At 39.8% G+C, this 20,088-nt stretch overlaps 1 protein-coding gene across 13 annotated transcripts in view; it reads left to right on the top strand.

Moving 5' to 3' along the window:
• Window positions 1-20,088, top strand: part of BPTF (bromodomain PHD finger transcription factor) — a 94,454-nt gene that overhangs the window by 35,123 nt on the left and 39,243 nt on the right. For 12 of the 13 annotated variants that reach the window (XM_084837450.1, XM_084837451.1, XM_084837443.1 and 9 more), the window contains exons 4-13: window positions 4,318-4,521; window positions 4,796-4,981; window positions 5,231-5,404; window positions 5,550-5,725; window positions 7,185-7,540; window positions 7,972-8,103; window positions 8,396-8,525; window positions 14,179-14,314; window positions 15,475-15,729; window positions 16,148-18,542. In XM_084837450.1, the coding sequence (XP_084693576.1) occupies window positions 4,318-4,521; window positions 4,796-4,981; window positions 5,231-5,404; window positions 5,550-5,725; window positions 7,185-7,540; window positions 7,972-8,103; window positions 8,396-8,525; window positions 14,179-14,314; window positions 15,475-15,729; window positions 16,148-18,542 (4,144 nt within the window). The remainder of the gene's footprint in view (window positions 1-4,317; window positions 4,522-4,795; window positions 4,982-5,230; window positions 5,405-5,549; window positions 5,726-7,184; window positions 7,541-7,971; window positions 8,104-8,395; window positions 8,526-14,178; window positions 14,315-15,474; window positions 15,730-16,147; window positions 18,543-20,088) is intronic. The other variant, XM_084837448.1, reaches the window with a different exon arrangement.

Below are 20,088 nucleotides of genomic sequence, written 5' to 3'. Positions count from 1 at the left end.
GTGTTCATGTGAGGCAGGTAGCACCTTTGCTGTCACTTTGCCTTGCTCTTCATGCATGCAACAAGGAAGCCAGGAAACCTCAGTTCATCATAGCTTCCCATTATGTAGAAACTGGGAAGTATGGTTAATGGCTTCCAAACAAGCCAGGATTCAGAAGTCGACTTTAAACTTCATATCCTGGCTTGTTTGAAAGCTACTAACTTCTTTTCCCAGATTGGATGTAACAGGAAGCTATGGTTAACTGTGGCTTTCTGGCTTGTTTCCCCACTCATGTGAAGGGAGGAGCAGAACGGCAGCAGAGGGCTGCCTGTGGGTATACAGAACTCTGGCATATCCGGTTTTCTTAAGCCAGGATTTGATTATCTAAATGCAGCCAATGTGTGTAATGTTTTTTCTTTTGTATTGTAAGGACCCAGTAACTTTTGAATTATTTTGAGTTAATGTAAATGGGGAATGTGCATAAAAACTGAATATCATGGGACTGTGCAGATATTAGTGTCCTGAAAAGGGAACTGTGCATGTTCAGTCAATATGCATAATCTGAGAGTTTTCATTTCTTGACAACGTTTTATACGTTGCCTGGTCAATATGTACATTTTTGCGTCAATATGTGTAATCTCCAAGAGGCATTGGATAACCTGCATATCTGGTAGCATAAGCTGGAAATCTTGTACATTGACATCACTTGAGACTATGCACGTTGCCTATGCCGACAATTCAAGTTTATCTCAAGATTTCACACGTTGTTCTGTCAATATGAGTATATTTTTGACAAGTCAGAATCACTTCCATTTCAAAACAGAAAAGGCAAAAAAATATGGCTTGGACCCAAAGGTCCAAGGCACATCTACTCACTGTGTGTGTGTGTGTGTGTGTGTGTGTGTGTTTAGAGAGTTGCTTATTTTCCCCAGCTGTTTACACAACCCCCCACACCCAGTGAGTTAGGAAGTTTCCAGGGTGACCACTCTGGGGTGCAGGAGATGCAAATGGAAGAAAAGTGTGCATTTCCACCCACACAAGCAGAAATGTTTTCTGCTTATGCAGTGTTTTTTTTTTAATCCATGGTTATAGCCTTTATAGCTTACACTCTTAAAACATGCTATCTAACATAGTAACACACACACTAGATTTTTCAGTTGTTAGTTCTCAGAAAACATGTCCTAAGCTATCATTTTCACTTTTGGAATGTAATATCTATCAACTTGAAATAATTTTTCCTGCTTATGCTCATAAAAGATACCACTGAGCAAAGTAATATGTACTGTAATTCAGTTAGTAGTTATGAACATTTTTCATTTTAAGATTTAATTAGCAAGACATGTATCCTAATGAAATGTGAAATCCAGTGTTGTGCGAGCAGACTTCTACTCACACTATGGGACTTTGTTCTCCTCTTCGCCCCCCCTTGCAGTCCCCAGATCTGTTCAGTAGGATCCCATAACCCTCTGAAGCAGATTTTGAGGGCACTTGGGTGGGGGGCATATTGTCAGTGGGAGGGGCAAATTAGATACAATCCAGAGCACTACAATGTTTGCTTTACATATGATCTTCACTTTCTAGGCTGCCTACTGGAGTTAATACAGTTCGAAATGAAGATCACTTATCTTTAAGAAACAATATGAAAACTTTTAACACTTCAGTGACGTGGTGTAATTCAAACGTTCGCACTTATCCCTGAAATTGCATGACTGAGAGCAAAATAAATGTGTATGTTAGTAAACACTAAAATGCAATCCCTTTCAGTGCAATCTTCAACTTCTTTGTGATGTGTTGCCATTATGTGTTAAAATAGGACTGGCTATTGGGAAATTTTAAGTGTCACAGTGTGCTCATATTCATTTGTGGAACACTTTGCTTTACAAAGCATAGCTGATACCCCTAGGCAATTAGGATGATGACAGCTTTGCTGTTTCCCTCAAACCTTACCTGTGTGGAACTACACTTTTAGTTCTAACATATTTTTCAGAACCAATTGAAAACTGGTGCTGAGCAAAAAGCTTTTTCGGTTTTCCAAGTGATACCTAGTTAGCATTGTTCATCATCAACAGACATGATCACATCACTTCTGCCCCAACTAACAGCTGATACATAAAGCCTTACAGTATCACTGATGTTACTCAGAAGAAATGTAGATTCTTATATTAACTTTTTTTTTTTTTTGCTTGACTTTCCAAGCACAATAATTTGGGTAATTTTCCTCTTTTTAATGTACAGGCTACATGTGACTCTTCTGCCATACCTTTTTTCTGTACCAGGTTCACTAAAAATAGCATGCTTGACTAGTTGCACTCTCAAGTGCTATAGGCATTTCTACATTCCTTTAACGAGCAGCATTTTGCTTCATTCATGATCATAGGTACAATTTCCTTTTTGCCTTCTTTGGTATTTTTTCACATGTGTGTCATGTTCTGTTTCACTAGGTTACTCTTTCTGACCACTCCTAGATCATTTTCCACTTCAGTCTTACCAAGAGCCTATGGGGGTTTGATGATCTCAAACCTATTTTGGCCTCTTCCCAGACATAGCCTCATATGGGCTTTGTTTGATTCCCCAAGGGTGAGCAGTTCTTCATGAACTGCAAAATTTCAACCCATCTGACAATTTTTTTTAGTTGGATTGTAGCTAAATGCCTTGATTTGCCCTCTCAACAGAGTCTTGACTTGGACTGTGGCAGGTTTTGCCATGAACTATTTTCAAGTCATTCTATACTGCCATTACTTCTTCGACCGCTTTGTTGGCAAATGTATGCTCATTGCCACTCTGCAAGACACTGCAGACTTGGTTACATGATCCTGATACACAAGAATAAACTTATCCAAGAATTCAATCTGACTAAGTGAATTCATTCTGAAAAGATCATTGGCACTACCAGATGTTTTTTGGGAGCTGAGGCCTTTTGGTGGCATGGTACACCAATTTCAGCAGTGATAGTCATTTTTTTTTTTTAATAGACAGGAGGAATAAAAATGCTGAAAATAATATTTTGTCATGCTGGTTTTCTACCATGGCCAATACTAGAATGTATCCCCATGTTGGGTCAAATACCAGAAGTGTATTTACAGACAAAGTAGAGCATGTCTGTACCCACAAATGGTGCTGGAGATAGTATGTTTTAGCTCTTCTCCTGTAAACAATGTATGATTACTTTTTCAGGTGCCTATAGTCTATAGGGTTCTTCTTTGGACTTGGCTTCTTTCATCCTCTAGATGTAGTTTGCTCTGTTGTGCTTTTGAAATAAAGTTATTGGTGTGGTATTTGTCCACTATAAGTTTGCTTAATTTCTCATGACATTTACATTTAGTGACATTTACAACATCCATTGTTTTATAAAACAAAGAATATTTCAGTGTAAGAGGATCAGACTGGGTAAGATCAGCTGCCCTGTATGCTCTAATAATCATCCCTTTTGGCTGTGTAAGAGCCCAGAGTTCAGCCTTAGTTGGTATGTGTTTCTTTGCAGACAGCCAGAGTACTGGCTACATCTAGTCCTGGAGCCTCAAACACTGCACCAGCTGGAGACATAAACTGAGGGCAGGAGGGGGTAAGACTATCTGGCCCCTACTTTGCAATCACCACCCCTTTACCTTTGGAGAGACCTGGCTATGGTGGATTTTGGAGGAGCATCACCTTCTTCTCCTATCTCTGCTTCTGTCCAACCAAACTGATTTCTTGATGGCACCAGGGTTTACATCTAGCCCTGGATCCTTGCAAACATTGCAATTGCTAAATAAACTTAGGGCAGGAGTAGGTGAGATTGCTAATCATCCTGCTTGGGAGAACTCTTAGTTGTGTTTTCTATAATCCCACAGCTCAGCCTTATTTTCAGTCTTGCCTTGTTTGGAACCAGATTAGTATTGAGGAGGCACACTCATGTAGAATTCTGCATGCTATCAAGGGCTCAGATTTATCTGCACAGTCGCTAGCTACTTATGCACATTCTCTGACATAACTTGTAGGCAATCCATACTGAGTAAGCAGTGTACAAAATCCCCTGTTTATGTTGTCATACACATTCCCTAATGTTTCTTGGAGGAATGTGTATATTGACTGTTAAATACACCCCTTAAAAATAGATGTTTGTGCATGTAAAAATGTTACATGCACAAACAGTACATCATGAATCTCAGCTGTACTCTGGCCCATGTACTCAGTTCACTTTATTACATGGATTTGATGATGGTAGACGGGGTGCTTCTAGAAGGGGAGAGGGCCAGAAGCTCTGCTCACCCACAGTTCTTGCCATATGGTCCTTCGAGGGCCCTATTCAATTTTTAAAAGTTGACCTTGATGTTTTTCATACATTTGATTTTGCTTTAGATGAAATTCTGGAAGCAGTCAGAGCCAGAAAGGGGGAAATATTGGAGGATAAAAGCTCAGTAGCTGATGAAACGGACAAAGCCAGTATTGAAAATAAAGACAGCACAGATAGTGATAATGGCAAAGAAGAACTTTCAAATCAGCAGCTGGATGTAAATAAAGAAATGCCACCAGAGGAAAGTTCTGAAAAAGGAAGAAAGGATGGTAAAGATGATAAAATTGCTAAGTTAATATATTAGTTGCAGTAGTGTTCACTCCAGTAGATTATTTAAAGTATTTAAAAAATCTGTCCATTTTTTTCTGATTTATACAGACATTTTCTCACTGTAGAATCAGGTTGTCATTCCCCACTGATGCTACAGAATGGACATAGTGCATGCAGTTTTCACTAACTTAATTTCAGTATGGGTGCATTTAGCCATTTTTGTAAGCCATTTTTAAAAATATCTATAAAGCTTTGTTGTGCATTTTACTGTAGAGCCAACAGACGCTGGGGATAAAAGTAACTCTGTGACATCACCTGTTGGAGGCACCATCACAAATCCTTCTTCAGAAGAGACTAATACTTCTGAAGGGAAGAACACAGTAGGGTGTGAGTCGGAAATCCTTGATGATAACGAGGCAGACAACAATTTGGCATTGGAGGCCCTCAAAGATGTCTCAGGTACAGAGGGCACTGTATAAATGCCTCTGTAATTTAGAGGATAATAATAGTTTTGTAAAGGATTATCAACTGAAACCATTTACAATGTGTGTTACACATGCTACTTATTTGCAGTGCCATTTCCTCATTGCATCTGAACTTAACTTCTCATATTGACATCTCAGCACCTTCTGACGTCAGGATTTTTATTTTTCATTTTACACTGTTTTTGAGGTTATGCTGAGTACCTAAAATAGTTATCTTTTGCAGATGGAACAACTAAGACAATTCCTAGCCTGGACATTGGTTCATCTGCTGAAGCACTGTTGTCTGATCCAGAAAATAGCAGTAGCAATGAAATAAATTCTATGCAGAATGAATCTATGAAGACTTCTGATGAAGTGGGAAATACTGAAGGAGGATCCCAGAGCTCAGAGGAGCTAGGTAAAAATAAAGCAGTCTGTCACTAGGGAATGCTGGATTGCTAGTCTTTATTTTTAAATTGCACAGTTTCTATGTTTTCACAAATATCTGTATTAACTTGCCTTTCTGTATATCACCTGTTTAAATGGGTGTGTTTTTTTGACAGAGGATAAATCTAATGGTGAAAGAAGTGAATCTCCAAACACTGGAAGAGGCACCCCGGGTTCAACACGAATGGTCACCAGGTTACGCAATCCGGATAGCAAACTCAGCCAGCTGAAAAGTCAGCAGGTTGCTGCTGCGGCACATGAAGCAAATAAGTTATTTAAAGAAGGCAAAGAGGTTTGTGTTCATTTTGAAAATAATTACTTTAGGGCGCAATCCTATGCACATTTAGACAGAAAAAAGTCCTACAACTGCCATCATTCTCTAGCCAGCCATGGTAGCTGTGGCATGCTGGGAGTTGTAGGCCCTTTTTCTGTCTAAATGTGCATAGGATTATGCCCTTAGAAGCACTCTTGCTCTAGGAATGCCAAATGAAGATTATTACCAGTGGTTTTACTGGGAGACTAGAGACTAACAGTGCAATCCTATATATGTCTGCTCAGAAGTAAGGCTCGTTGAGTTCAGTGGCACTTACTCCTAGGATAAGGCTATCAATGGTTACTAGTCATGATGGTTCTATATTGTCTCCAGTATCAGAGGCAATATGTCTATGTACACCACTTGCTGCGGAACAAGGGTGTTATTGCCTAGTCATGTCCTACTTGTGGGTTTCCCATAAGCAGCTGGTGTCAGGGTGGACACTAAGCCCATAGAATCCCAGAGTAGTTCTGATTCTGAGGAAGAGCAGCCGCTCCTGTGAGAGGAGCGCACTCATCCTTCCCAGGGGCAACAGCTGGCAGAGATTCTTCCCACCGCCATTCCTAGCATAGATAACAGTCCCGGGAGTGAGAGAGCGCAGGAAGCAGACTTGCTGGATGTGCGACGCAGGGAGTGGTGCCAAATGGAGGGCGCGGAAAGGAGGCATAGTGCCCGGTTGGCGCGCAAACAATGGTTGCACCCAGAGGATCCAAGGGAAAAGGGGAGGGACTCTCCCTAGCCCATAAGTTCAGGGTCTGCCAGTGATTCTCCTTCAAACGGGGACCAACTGTTCCAACTTAGGGCATAGGTACTCTGCTGCTCATATCTAGTTGCTAACAGTAGAGTTGTTAAGTTGTAAAAGAGGAATAAAGCTTTGAAAATAATCCCTTTGTCTCTGTCTGGACTTGGCTACTGAATTAGACTGAGAGAGGCCTCCAAGGAGCCCTTGACAGCTGGTTGGCCACTGTGTGAACAGAATGCTGGACTAGATAGGGCTTTGGTCTGATCCAGCGGGCCTCTTATGTTTTTAGGAAGTGGGTATAGGAATGCAGCCTAAGACCATCGAAAAGTGCACTAGAATTGGTTTTGTGCTGCAAAATGCAAAAATATTGGTGTTGATGTCAATAATCATGACTCTACTTAGGTTGCTTTGGCATTTGGAACTGAGTGTACAAAAAGGCTCTTTTTCTATAGCAAAAGGAACAGAATCTTGTGGCACCTTGAAGTCTTAACACTTTTATTATGGCATCTGTTTTACAGGCAGAGCCCAGTTTGTCAGATGCATGCCTTTACAGTTTAATAGATATAGTTGATAATTCTTGGTATTACAGTTCCTAAAGGAAGCAGGGCTTCAGGTCTTGATTAAAATACTAAAAACTAAGTCTGAACCATATAACATTTAATAAATGTGTGTATGTTTTGTTTTGACTTCAATAAGGTCCTTGTGGTTAATTCCCAAGGGGAAATCTCTCGATTAAACACCAAGAAAGAAATAGTGATGAAAGGAAACATCAGCAATTACTTCAAGCTAGGTCAAGAAGGAAAGTACCGTGTCTACCATAATCAGTATGCAACCAATTCATTCGCATTGAACAAACATCAGCATCGGGAAGACCATGACAAGAGGCGACACCTTTCTCACAAGTTTTGTCTCAGTCCTGCTGGAGAGTTCAAATGGAACGGTTCTGTCCATGGCTCGAAGGTTCTTACGATATCCACTCTGAGGCTAACGATCATCCAGCTAGAGAACAACATCCCATCCTCATTCCTTCACCCCAACTGGGCTTCACACAGGTGAAGGCATCTGTGGTTTTCATAATTTATTTATGTAGCACCATCCATGTGCATGGTGTTTAGCATATAGGAGGACAGGTTCCTGTCGCAAGGCGCTAACAATTAAAAATTCAATGCAGGGGAAAGGGAAGCAGAGGTAAACAGGGAAGAAGTTTGTAGTCAGTTCTGTTGTATGTTCTTAGGCTTAGTTAGAGGCTGAGTTGCAGGAGGGCATGGAACTAGGGTGTTGTGCCGAAGGCTTTGTGGAAATGGTGGATTTTGAGGAGGGATTTAAATGAAGAAATATGGCATTTTATTTTAAACTTGATGCCGTCACTTTAGTGCTGCTTTGGCTATTTTCATCACTAATGATTCAGTATATTCTGCAGTCAGTGGAGATAGCTTACTGTACACAACAAACTTAAAACTTCTTATATTTTTGCTAAATGTAGGTCTAATTGGATCAAGGCTGTTCAGATGTGTAGCAAACCTAGAGAATTTGCATTGGCTTTGGCGATATTAGAATGTGCAATTAAACCAGTTGTCATGCTACCAATCTGGAGGGAGTCCTTGGGACATACCAGGTAAGTTGTCTGAGTGTGTATAAAAGCTAAAATATGCATAAATATTTAGGATTTTAACTGGCTATTATAAAAACTCAGGTGGGCACACTGAAAATGTACTAGCCCTGTTTACTGGCACTGTGTTTGTTTGCAACCTTTTATGGAGGTTAGGCCCTTTTCGGTTCAACCAAGCGATGGCAGAGTTCTTTGAAAATGCTAGGAGAACCTCGTACTTTAAATGGTCTTGTTTGTGTATCTGTAGTATAGCTGGGCAGATGAAATAACTTGTTCCATTATATAACCTTCTGATTAGGTTACGCAGAATGACAGCTATTGAAAGAGAAGAAAAGGAGAAGGTGAAAAAAAAGGAGAGAAAACAAGAAGAAGAAGAAACCATGCAACAAGCAACTTGGGTGAAATATACATTTCCTATCAAACACCAGGTACTGTTTTTGCTTAGCAGTCTTCTTTTTTAAAGAAAACTGAATCTGTTTTGCAGATTGCTGCTGCTCCTTGATTGAATTTCAAAGGCTGCATTTTTATAAACATATTTTTTAAAAAGTACAATAGTAGGATAGATGAAAAGAGAGAACTTTAATCTTACTTGAGTCTTGGGCTGTTGCTGTAACTGGATACCATTCCATCATGGATTTTCATCTTGCTCAGCTGATGGGAATCAATTTTTTACCTGACATCTTTGATACTGGACATGGTAGGATAGGTTTATATAACCCAGTTTCACCTGTAAGGGAAATCTCAGTCAGATCAAGATCCCGCGTTACTCCACCACAATGAAGATCATTTCCTCTCCCTGACTAAAAAAATCCCAAACCAATTGCCATTTGTCCACAGCCACTACTAGAAATCTGAGGGGCATCTCTGGATAAGCCCTTCTAAACTCATTGTCCCGTAGATGTACCTCTTGTCTTCTCTCCCAGTGTACTCTTGTGCAGAGATAGAGTACCTGGGAATCTAACTGGGCTTAGCAAACCTACACCCCCAAAAGGCCTTCTTTCTCCCTTTTACTTTGATAAGCATGGAATTAGATGGGTGTTTAATGGGTAGCTGAAAAATTCACAAAGCCAAGCAGATTGGAATTTTTGATAGGATAATTTTACTTAACTCCTGGAATTACTAACACCCAAAAGAATAATTGAGATCTAGACTGAGAATCATAGAATCATTGAATAGTAGGGTTGGAAGGGGCCTACAAGGCCATCAAGTCCAACCCCCTGCTCAGTGCAGGAATCCAAGTCAGAGCATCCCTGACAGATGGCTGTCCAGCCTCGTCTTGAACGCCTCCAGTGTGGGAGAGCCCACCACCTCCCTAGGTAATTGGTTCCATTGTTGTATTGCTCTAACAGCCAGGAAGTTTTTCCTGATGTTCAGCCGGAATCTGGCTTCCTGTCACTTGAGCCCATGATTCCATGTCCTGCACTCTGGGATGATCGAGAAGAGATGCTGGCCTTCCTCTCTGTGACAACCTTTCAAGTACTTGAAGAGTGCTATCATATCTCCCCTCAGTCTTCTCTTCTCAAGGCTAAACATGCCCAGTTCTTTCAGTCTCTCCTCATAGGGCTTTGTTTCCAGTGCCCTGTTCATCTTTGTTGCCCTCCTCTGAACCCTCTCCAGTTTGTCTGCATCCTTCTTAAAGGGTGGTGCCCAGAACTGGACACAGTACTCCAGATGAGGCCTAACCAGTGCTGAGTAGAGGGGAACTAGTACTTCCCGGGATTTGGAAGCTATGCTTCTATTAATGCAGCCCAAAATAGCATTTGCCTTTTTTGCAGCCACATCACATTGTTAGCTCATATTTAGCTTGTGATCGACAACAATTCCAAGATCCTTCTCGCTTGTAGTGTCGTTGAGCCACGTATCCCCCATCTTGTAACTGTGCATTTGGTTTCTTTTTCCTAGGTGTAGAATTTGGCATTTCTCCCTATTAAATGTCATTCTGTTGTTTTCTGCCCAGCGCTCCAGTCTATCCAGATCACTTTGAATTTTGTTTCTGTCTTCCAAAGTATTAGCTATCCCGCCCAATTTTGTGTCATCTGCAAATTTGATCAGCATTCCCTGCACCTCCTCCTCCAAGTCATTAATAAAATGTTGAAGAGCACTGGGCCCAGGACTGAGCCCTGCATTACCCCGCTCGTTACCTCTCCCCAGTTTGAGAAGATCCCATTGATAAGCACTCTTTGAGTCTGATTCTGTAGCCAACTGTGGATCCACCGGATCATTGTTTCATCTAGCCCACTTTGAGCTAGTTTGCTCATCAGGATATCATGGGGCACTTTGTTGAAAGCTTTGCTGAAGTCGAGGTATATGATGTCTACAGCATTCCCACGGTCCACAAGGGAGGTTACTTGATCAAAAAATGAGATCAGATTTGTCTGGCAGGATTTGTTCTTGACAAATCCATGTTGGCTTCGAGTAATCACTGCATTGTTTTCAAGGTGCTTACAGATGGATTGCTTTATCATCTGCTCCAGAATTTTCCCAGGGATTGATGTCAGACTGACTGGTCTGTAGTTCCCAGGTTCCTCCTTTTTACCCTTTTTGAAGATAGGGACCACATTAGCCCTCCTCCAGTCATCTGGCACTTCACCCGTCCTCCATGATTTCTCAAAGAGAATAGACAGTGGTTCTGAGAGTTCTTCTGCCAGTTCCTTTATTACTCTAGGATGCAGTTCATCTGGCCCTGGAGATTTGAACTCATTCCAAGTAATTAAGTATTCCTTGACCATATGCCTATCGATCTCAAGCTGCAGTCCTGCCCCTTCAGCCTGTATTTGCCTTTGCCAGGGGGGTCATAGACCCTCTTTTGGGAGAAGACTGAGCCAAAGTAGGAATTGAGCACCTCTGCCTTTTCTTGGTCATCTGTTAGCATTTTGCCATCCTTATTTAATAGCTGAACCACCATTTCTTTCCTCTGCCTTTTACTATGCACGTAGCTGAAGAAAGCCTTTTTGTTGTTTTTAGCATTCTTCGCTAACCTCAGCTCATTCTCAGCTTCAGCCTTCCTGACGCCATCCCTGCAATTCTGTACTACCTGCCTGTACTCTTCCTTTGTTACTTGGCCTTCTTTCCACTTCCTATATGTGTCCTTTTTTGTTTTCAGGTCATCCTTAAGCTTTTTGTGAAGCCACATTGGCTTCTTCTGTTTTCCACCTTTTCTTCTTGTTGGAATTGTTTGTAATTGTGCCTTGAGAATTTCCTTTTTTAAAAGCTCCCTCCCATCTTGGACTCCTTTTCTCGTTAGAGTCGTTTGCCATGGGACTTTACTGATCATTGTTCTGAGTTTATTAAAATCAGCTTTCCTAAAATCCAGGATACGCGTTTGACTACACTCGGCTTTTGCTTCCCTTAGAACCAAGAACTCAAGTACAACATAGTCGCTTTCCCCCAGAGTTCCTGTAACTGCTACTTTATCCACTCTGTTGGTTAGGATCAAGTCAAGGATAGCCGATCCTCTAGTTCCTTCCTCTACTTTCTGTAGGAGGAAGTTATCCACCACATAAGTCAGGAATTTCCTGGAGGGGCCATGTTTTGCAGAATTTGCAGAACTTCTTTTTGCAGCATCTGAAGAAGGAGAACTATGAAATAAATGCATCCTTTCCCCCCTTTTTCTTTACATGTCCTATGATAGAAAAGGGCAGACACAAACCTTGTGGACAATAGAGCTTTTCTTGATTCCTTTCCATGTACCCCCTTTGTCCTCTTCTGACTCCCAACTGAAGGCCCAAGCAAGCTGCTTGTTACCCCAGATGAAGATAAATCACCTTGCATTTAGCTGTCCTTACCAGACTCCTCACCTTTAATTACAGACAGATTAGTAATTATTCAGAAGATTTTTGTAATTCAATTACTTGGACTCTTTTTGTAGACTCCAGCACCTTTTCTCTCCCAGACAGAACCACTGATTAACAGTAGATTGAGAGGATTTGCATATTAACAGGTATATGTCTTACCCTGAGCTGATTTCACAGCAAATTGGCCAACTTTGAAGTGCTTGTTTCAGCTAACTTGAAAGCAGAGTACAAATTAGGGATTTCTAAAAGAAACAATTAAATTTTACAAAGATCGCAAAATAGTGACAACTTCAGCTTAACTAACATTAAGGACACATGCTTGTGAAGGCCCTTGACTTCTCCCAGAGTGCATGGTCCCCCAGTAAATCATTTGATAAGGTTATTCTGAACATCTCTCATACTGAGCTTTGTGTGCACCTAGTGAATGGTGGTGCAGAATTACCTCCACCAAGGTTCTCTGAGTTGGCTGTTCCTTCGGGAGAAAGATCACTGTAAAGCCAGACTGCAACTTAGCCTGGTTTCTTGGTAGTGGGCAGGTTTAGTCCCCTCCATATAGCTTGCTTTGAGCTCAGGTGTACCCCAGCTTCCAGGCAGGTGGGGCAGAGATGGCTCAATCAGGCTTCCTTTGTGTCTACAGAAATAGGGTCACAGGCTACAAAGGATGACTCTCTCCATCCCCCCCTCCCATGTTGCACTTCAGGTGTAGGTACAAAACTAGTTCAGTTTTCCTGCTTAAATGTGGTTTGTTGCCTCAGCTGATACACTTGAGCATAGTGCGGGGTGTGGGGGTGGGGATATATATTATGAGCTAGTAAACGAAGAACAGTGCATCTCATTTTCAGGTGAGGCGTCATGATGTAGAATGCTACTAAATTCCATAAAAGCTGTCAGTGTCTTAGGATCAGTTTATACTTCCACAGATGTGCAACATGAAAATAGTGAAGATTTTCCATAATGCCTAATTGTGGCATTTAAAACCCAGCTCCCAATATGTTTTAATATCTGTCTATTACCTAACAGTCTCATCTTATTGCTGTTTTTGTTGTTGGTTTTATTGCTGGTTTTATTGTTTGTATTGCTGTTTGTATTGTGTTCTTACTGTTTTTATTATGTTTTTATCGCTCTTAATATCATGCAAATTTTATGTGGTTTATTGCTGTATGCCGCCTTGGGAGGGCTTCTGCCTTGAAAGGCAGCCAGGAAATATTTTAAATAATAATAAAAGTAATTTCTCCAATCTGACCATTTCCCATTAACCCCAATTAGTCTTGTTGAGCAGAGGTTTGTTAAATAGAGAAAAATACTTCTACTTGCACGCAGCTTCATTTTAATTAGTCTCCGGTGACCTTTAACCTGGAATTCCAAAAGACGTGGCATCCTGTGAGAAATAAAGCTATCATTCCTCTAATAGTGAACTTGGGTAGCTGAGTGCCTATCATATTGGAAGTGAAATGGGGCCAACCAAAAATAAATAAGTGGCTTCTACATCCTTGGGGGCCTCTTAGGTATGCCTAAGTATAGAAGTTTGTAAACTGAAAGTAAAAACATCCCCCCACCCCCCCAATGGCCTGAAAGGAACCTCTGCATTTCCAGGATGTATGGAATCTTGACATGTCAGTTGTACTGCGTGGTTAAAAAAAACACTCATCTCCCTGCATTATACAGAGATGTTTTAGGAGGGAAAAAAGGAGTCTTTCCAAATACCCTATTCCCATTATATAGCTATCAAATGCACTGGTTCCAGAGCTATATAGCAAGCACTGTAGGAGAAGGCCTCAGCTGAGTGGGAAAGAAAGGAGGAGTCTCTTTTCCTTTCTCCTCTCCTGAAACCGCCACCGAAAGGCCTGACACCACTGCAAAGCTCCTATTCTAGGCAGACTGAAGGGAACTTGCAGTTGCACAGCTGTTGTCCATTTACTCTGGAGTCAACTATGGGAGTTCAGTCAAAATATTTCAAAAAATATTTCAAAAAATATTTTGGAAGAATGTTTATATTTGAAATGCTCTGGAAATTTTTGGAAACCAGATTGGTAATAAATCTGCCCTGCACCCATTAGTCTTGTCTTCATCATTCTGCTTCGTAGGGTCATCCCCTTTCTGGTTGCATTACTGGTCTTGGCAGAAGCGATTATACCAGTGGTGTGCACAATCCTTCCTAATTGTGCCTTATAGTCTAAGTGTGAAGTAGTTCCTTGCAGCATTTCTTTAAAAGCCATATTTTATTTGTAGATAGTACTCAAATTTTATTTAAGTGTTTTAAGTAAATGTATTTAAATATGTTTAACAGGTTTGGAAACAAAAAGGAGAAGAATATAGAGTAACAGGATATGGTGGATGGATATGGATTAGTAAAACACATGTTCATAGATTTGTTCCCAGATTACCTGGAAATACTAATGTCAGTTACAGAAAATTGCTACCTGGTGAGTGTTGGAAATCTTTACTTTGAAATTGAATTTACTGTGAGTTCAGTTAGCTGCATCAAAAACAGGCTTTTTTCAATCGTATGTGTTTTCAAACAGTTCTGTAATCTTATTATTTTAATATCTTTCTAAAACAAGCATGTTAGAAGACCAAGGAAAATCACGATATTGTAATTATTTTAAAATACCAAGAGTTTTTTTGTTTGCTGTTTACCTTCACAAATAGTTTAGTGCTTTCTAGTGTTTAGAATTAATTTGGTCTAACGTTGAATTTGTGTACATGTATTTATTTTTGTCTAATATGCCATCAGAAATAATATCATTTTAATATGAATTTCTGAAGTGGTTTATCATTTATCATCTTTATTGTTTGACTTTAAATTTAGCAAGAAAAGAAGAAATCCGTGTATCTGGGAATTCATTAAACACTCTGGTCCCTCCAAAAAATGGGTGGGATCCATACTTGCACAGAGCAGAACTCCACTAACTGGATGCTCCCATTGGTGGAAGGCAATTTTTACTGATTTCCCCCTCCCTTAGCAGCCCCTTAGGCTACCCAAAAATCTGCTCTAGAGGGTTAGGGACCCTCTCGTCCAGTGTGGGAGGTGGTACTGGATGCTGCAGGCAGGAGGGGGAATGGTGAAAAATTGGAGCTAGATCAGAATCCTTTCCGCAAATGGAAGGAGCCATTCCGTTCTTGGAACAATGTACCTGGATCCAGTGTGTTAAAATAATTATTGTGCTTTTGATGAAAGAACTGCCTGGTGTTACTTAGGTTAAAAAACATATAGCAATAAAGAATAGCTTGTGACAGTTGCATGCATTGAATTAAGTCAATGTCGTTTCTGTTGGAAAAATGGACAGTGCAACTGCTATTTAAGGAAGTAGCATTTCAGGATTAACAGAAATAGGATGCTCAAATACAATCACATATCGCTTCATATAGCATTCTAAGTTCTGAGCACTCACAAAGGGTGTTGGAGTTTTGTATTTTAATTATAGTGTTTAGATTTGAGTTCTAGGGTGGAACTGAGTAAAATACTGTGTTTAGGCGTAAAAAACAAAGTTTGAATAATGTTAATACATGTATGCCACCCTGAGGATGTTATACTGAAAGTCGGCATAGAAATCCTATAAATAAATACATAATTTATTACCAGCAAAGAATGATGCTGCTGCCATCCCAGAAAAACAGCGTGAACTGGATAAAAGGAAAACCCCAGCAAAAGTAAAAATAGAGCATGGTTCTTTGAAAGACAGAATAAAAAATTTCCGTGAGCCATACAAGAGGGACCAAAAAGAATCTGAAGATGCCGAGACCATGAAGAAAACCCAAACTAAGGAAGAAAATGAATTAAATGAAGAAAAAGCTGAAATGGACAAACATTTGGAAAAATCAGATCATGCAAAAGAAGGTAATAGGCACTTTATCCATGTGGGTGGGTGCGTGGGTGGGTAAGTATTTAGCCTTTCGTGGATTAATTCTGCTAACTAATTCTGTGTGCAGTGTAAAATATGTGTACATATAAATCTGAGAACAATCCAGAAAAAATAAAGAAATTCTGTTTAATGTGTGGATGTAAAGTACATTAAGTTCTATTGATTTACATACACCTGCATACAAGTGTGAGCCATTTCCCCTTGATGTGATCCCACATAGTTGCGATATGTGTATTAATACTGGAATCATGTGGGTGGGCAAGACCCATACAATGTTAATTTTTTTATGCAGTAGTTTAACAGAGAAGAACATGTAGTCAGCCGCAACTTTGATGTATTTGTATGTATGTTAATTACTGAAATGACTTATTGATTAAAAATTGTTCTCCACAGAGGAAAAAGAAATTGGTGAAAATGATAAAGACATCAAGGAAGAACCTATGGAGGTAGATGAAGTAAAAATGGATACCTCCACAAAATCTGAAGAAATCCCTATACATGCAGATTTGATTAATGTTAGCGAGGGTTTTCACTTAAGGACATGTTACAAAAGGAAAGTAAAAACATCAAAACTGGATGGACTACTTGAAAGAAGGGTAAAACAGTTTACACTGGAAGAAAAGCAGCGACTAGAAAGAATAAAGCTTAAAGCTAGTGCTAACTCTTCAGGTTGTAAATCTCTGAGTCCACAGAAGAATGTGGATGACATACAAATAGCTAAGGCAGGAGATGGAAAGCAGATGGATTTAACTCCCAAAAACAGAATCCATATTTCAGGTACAAATCAAACTGAAGATCCTGTTAAAGACTGCTTGTCATCTAGCAATCTCCACTTTACCAAAACCAGTGAATCAGTCCAATCTTTGCCTTGCTTGAATAGACTTTTAGAAGGAGAAGGAGATGTATGCTCAGTTCATTGCACAGATACTGAAACCTTGGTGGAAAAGGATACTAATGAAAGTGTTTCTGAACTAATAGATACAAATAAAAATCAGGTGCAGAGTAAGGAGAGAGATGCTGACAATTCTATTATGGATGACCCTAAACCAATAGAAAACAAAGAAGAAAATAAATGTAGCATCGTAGAGGACAGTGTAAAATGTTCAGAGCAGGCAAGTATCACAGAGTCTCAGTGTGAAAATATTATTCAGACGATGGTAACTGAAAGCAGCTGTGAAAGAGGTACTTCATCTTCAACTAAGCAAGAACACGAAGCAATAAAATCTGAAAAACAGGACTGTGATTCTGAAGAAACTTGTAGTTTAGAAGATCATCCTGAGGTAGCATCCATGCAAGCAAACAATGTAAAAGAGAGTTCTCTGAAAAACAGTGAAGATGCATCTGAACCCAAAATTGCATTACATCCGAAACAAACTCTTGGAGGCCTAAAATCGTTACATACTGAGCTCATTTCAGAAAAAGCATTTGAAGCCCAAATTCCCGACATCATTGGAGAAAATATTATTGATGAGGTAGTGAAGTCTAAAATCACTGAAACAAATGGGGAAAAGGAAGACCAGGAGAAATGTGTCTCACCAAGTTCCATAAACAAATGCTTTGATCAGATTAAAAGTATTGCTGACAAAAATAATAATAAAAATGGAGAATTGGATACTCAAACAGAAAGGGAAAAGTCAGCAGCATTTCAAATCAATGGAAAAGACACTGATTTTAAAGTACTACCAAATGAAGAATGCTTAAAAAGAGAGACACTTGCACAAACAGAGAGTAATATTGACTCTAAAGTTAATAATATTAATAAGAACAACCCTCTAGTTAAACCATTTTCCTCTAATGAACCATTAAAGCCATTTATGAATGGGGATGTTGCTGCGGAAGATGCAAATGAGAGAAAAAATTTGGACAGTGAGTTGTGTGTAGAGAGTTCAGTGGATACAGATGGCGATTCTAGAGAGAATGATTTACCTCCAGATAATGCATCTCAGTCTACTCAAAGTATTGTAAAGAAGCAATGTTCTCCTGAGAGATCTAGTCCTGTGGATGACACATCCATCCCAGCCCTCCATTCCTGTAATGAAAACAGTATATATAGTGAAACAGAGTGCATGGAAATTGAATCCCCTTGCGTTAAGAAAGCTGCCCCATCACCTGTAATTTCATGTGAAGAATCTAGCTTGAGTAATGATTTTGCTGATCAGAATGGACTGCAGACACACAGCAAACCCGAAAACGTCAATGGAGAAAATGCAGTAAAAGCTGTTGTTACAGAAGTGACCACCACATCAACTATTTCCACAGAATCCAAAACTGTTTATAAAGTATCAGAGTTGTCAGCTATCAAGGATAATAAAGAAAGTGTGGTGTCATCTTCTGAAAACTGTTCCATATCCACTGTAACTACCACCATGACCACCACTGTAACCAAGCTTACCACTCCTACGGCAGATTGCAATACTGATGTCATTTCTGTAAAGGAGCATAGTAAAACTGTGGTTACAACAACAGTGACTGATTCCTTGACTACTCCAGGAGGAACGTTGGTGACTTCTATGACAGTCAGCAAGGAATATTCTACAAGAGACAAAGTGAAGCTAATGAAATTTTCAAGACCTAAAAAGACTCGTTCCGGAACAGCTTTGCCTTCTTACAGGAAGTTTGTTACCAAAAGCAGTAAAAAGAGCATATTTGTTTTGCCCAATGATGACCTGAAGAAGCTGGCAAGAAAAGGAGGGATCAGAGAAGTTCCCTGTTTCAACTATACTGCTAAGCCTGCTTTGGATATTTGGCCATATCCATCCCCACGACCAACTTTTGGTATCACTTGGAGGTACAGTGTTAACAACCCTTTACAATCTTTTGAGTTGGAGAATGTTTCATTGCATAATCTAAAGGGGTATTATAAAGTTTCAGTTGCCATTCCTTTTAAATTGTAACCCTACATTATTTTGTTGCCCAGGCATTTGAGCTGTATTTATTTAACAGGAGCAAACTTTTTATGTGTAGTTTCAAGTAGAAAGGTTCCCTGCTCCCATGCTTAATTTAGTATACAGTTCAAAATATAGGAATAGTATTGGAGATGGAAAAGGCACACACCTCTCCCTATATATGCCTGCCTGATGATTGAGATCTGTTGGAGGGGCTCTCCTCTGCGTCCCACCAGTGCGAGACATACACTATGATGGGACATGAGAGAGGGCCTTCTCTGCTGTTGCACCTTGTTTGTGGAATGCCCTCCCCTTGGAGGCTTGAATGGCGCATACATTGGTTTCATTCTGGCACCAAATAAACATGTAGCTTTTTACCGAAGCCTTTGAGGGCTAAATGCATTCTCTAAAGTATCACACTGTTTTAACTGTTTTATTGCTTTAGATTTGAATTGGTATTCGCTTGCTTAATGGTTTAATATGTTTTTAGCTATTTAAATTATTTATTGTTTTATACTGTTTAAATTGATTTTATCTGTACATCACCCTGAGATCTTAAAGATATAGGGCGGGATACAAATGTTTTAAATAAATACTATGAAGCTGGTGCACATCTGGCAGTTCCCTGCATCTTCCCTATGACGAGATGAGGAATCAGGGAAGATGGTGCCCAGTTGGTGTGTTATAAGTCTCAGGTGTGCCCTTGGGACACCAAAACCTTCTATTTTATTTTATTTATTCAGAAGTACTCTGAAAGCTTGGCCTGTCCATTTTGATTTGAGCCAGTTAAAATGAGTGTAGCATAAATCATTTGATATTTTGTAAAAACAGGTCTGGGGTTATTTGCTTGATATAAGTTTGCCTTGATCTGTGTTGCTTGATAGGTTTCTGTTCAACAACCCTCATTTTGTCAGTATTTAGTGAAGGTATTTTCAAAGGGAATGGCCATGGTTACTGTTCTAACAATATGCACTGGCATTTTCTGGAGCTTGCCAGTATTAGAAACCTCGAATCATTCAAAATTCTTCAGGTTGCTATACCTCGGTAAGGATTTTTTTCAGCGCAAATCCTTGCTTTTATGTACCATTGTTCCAGTTGGCTAAGAACACATTCCTTTCTTAGGTCAGACTGTCGTAGCTGCTACCTGAATACCTAATTCTTTGGTTTTAAATTGTTGTCCAGTGCCCTTTGCAAATGACAATAGTTGGCCAAATACCGTATTTTACTATGTGGGTGTAGGAAAACATTGTTTATATCCTTGTAGGAAAATGTCGGTTAAGTGGTCCTGAACCTTATTTGGACTTACTTGCAATGTTCTAAAAATTTGCATTCAGACAAGCAAGTTACAGTGTGATAGTACAAGCCTGTATAACGTGTACAACCGATGCATGAACTCATGAAAATGCCTCCATTTTTAACTGTGAGTGAGATAAACATCTTAGATTTATC

The sequence above is a fragment of the Heloderma suspectum genome, chromosome 2, assembly GCF_057233095.1.
Source record: "Heloderma suspectum isolate Gila_16-S chromosome 2, 16-S_ref, whole genome shotgun sequence".
In the NCBI taxonomy this organism is placed as follows: domain Eukaryota; kingdom Metazoa; phylum Chordata; class Lepidosauria; order Squamata; family Helodermatidae; genus Heloderma; species Heloderma suspectum.
The sequence above is the reverse complement of the archived record's forward strand: the minus strand, read 5'-3'. Positions and strand labels throughout refer to the sequence as shown.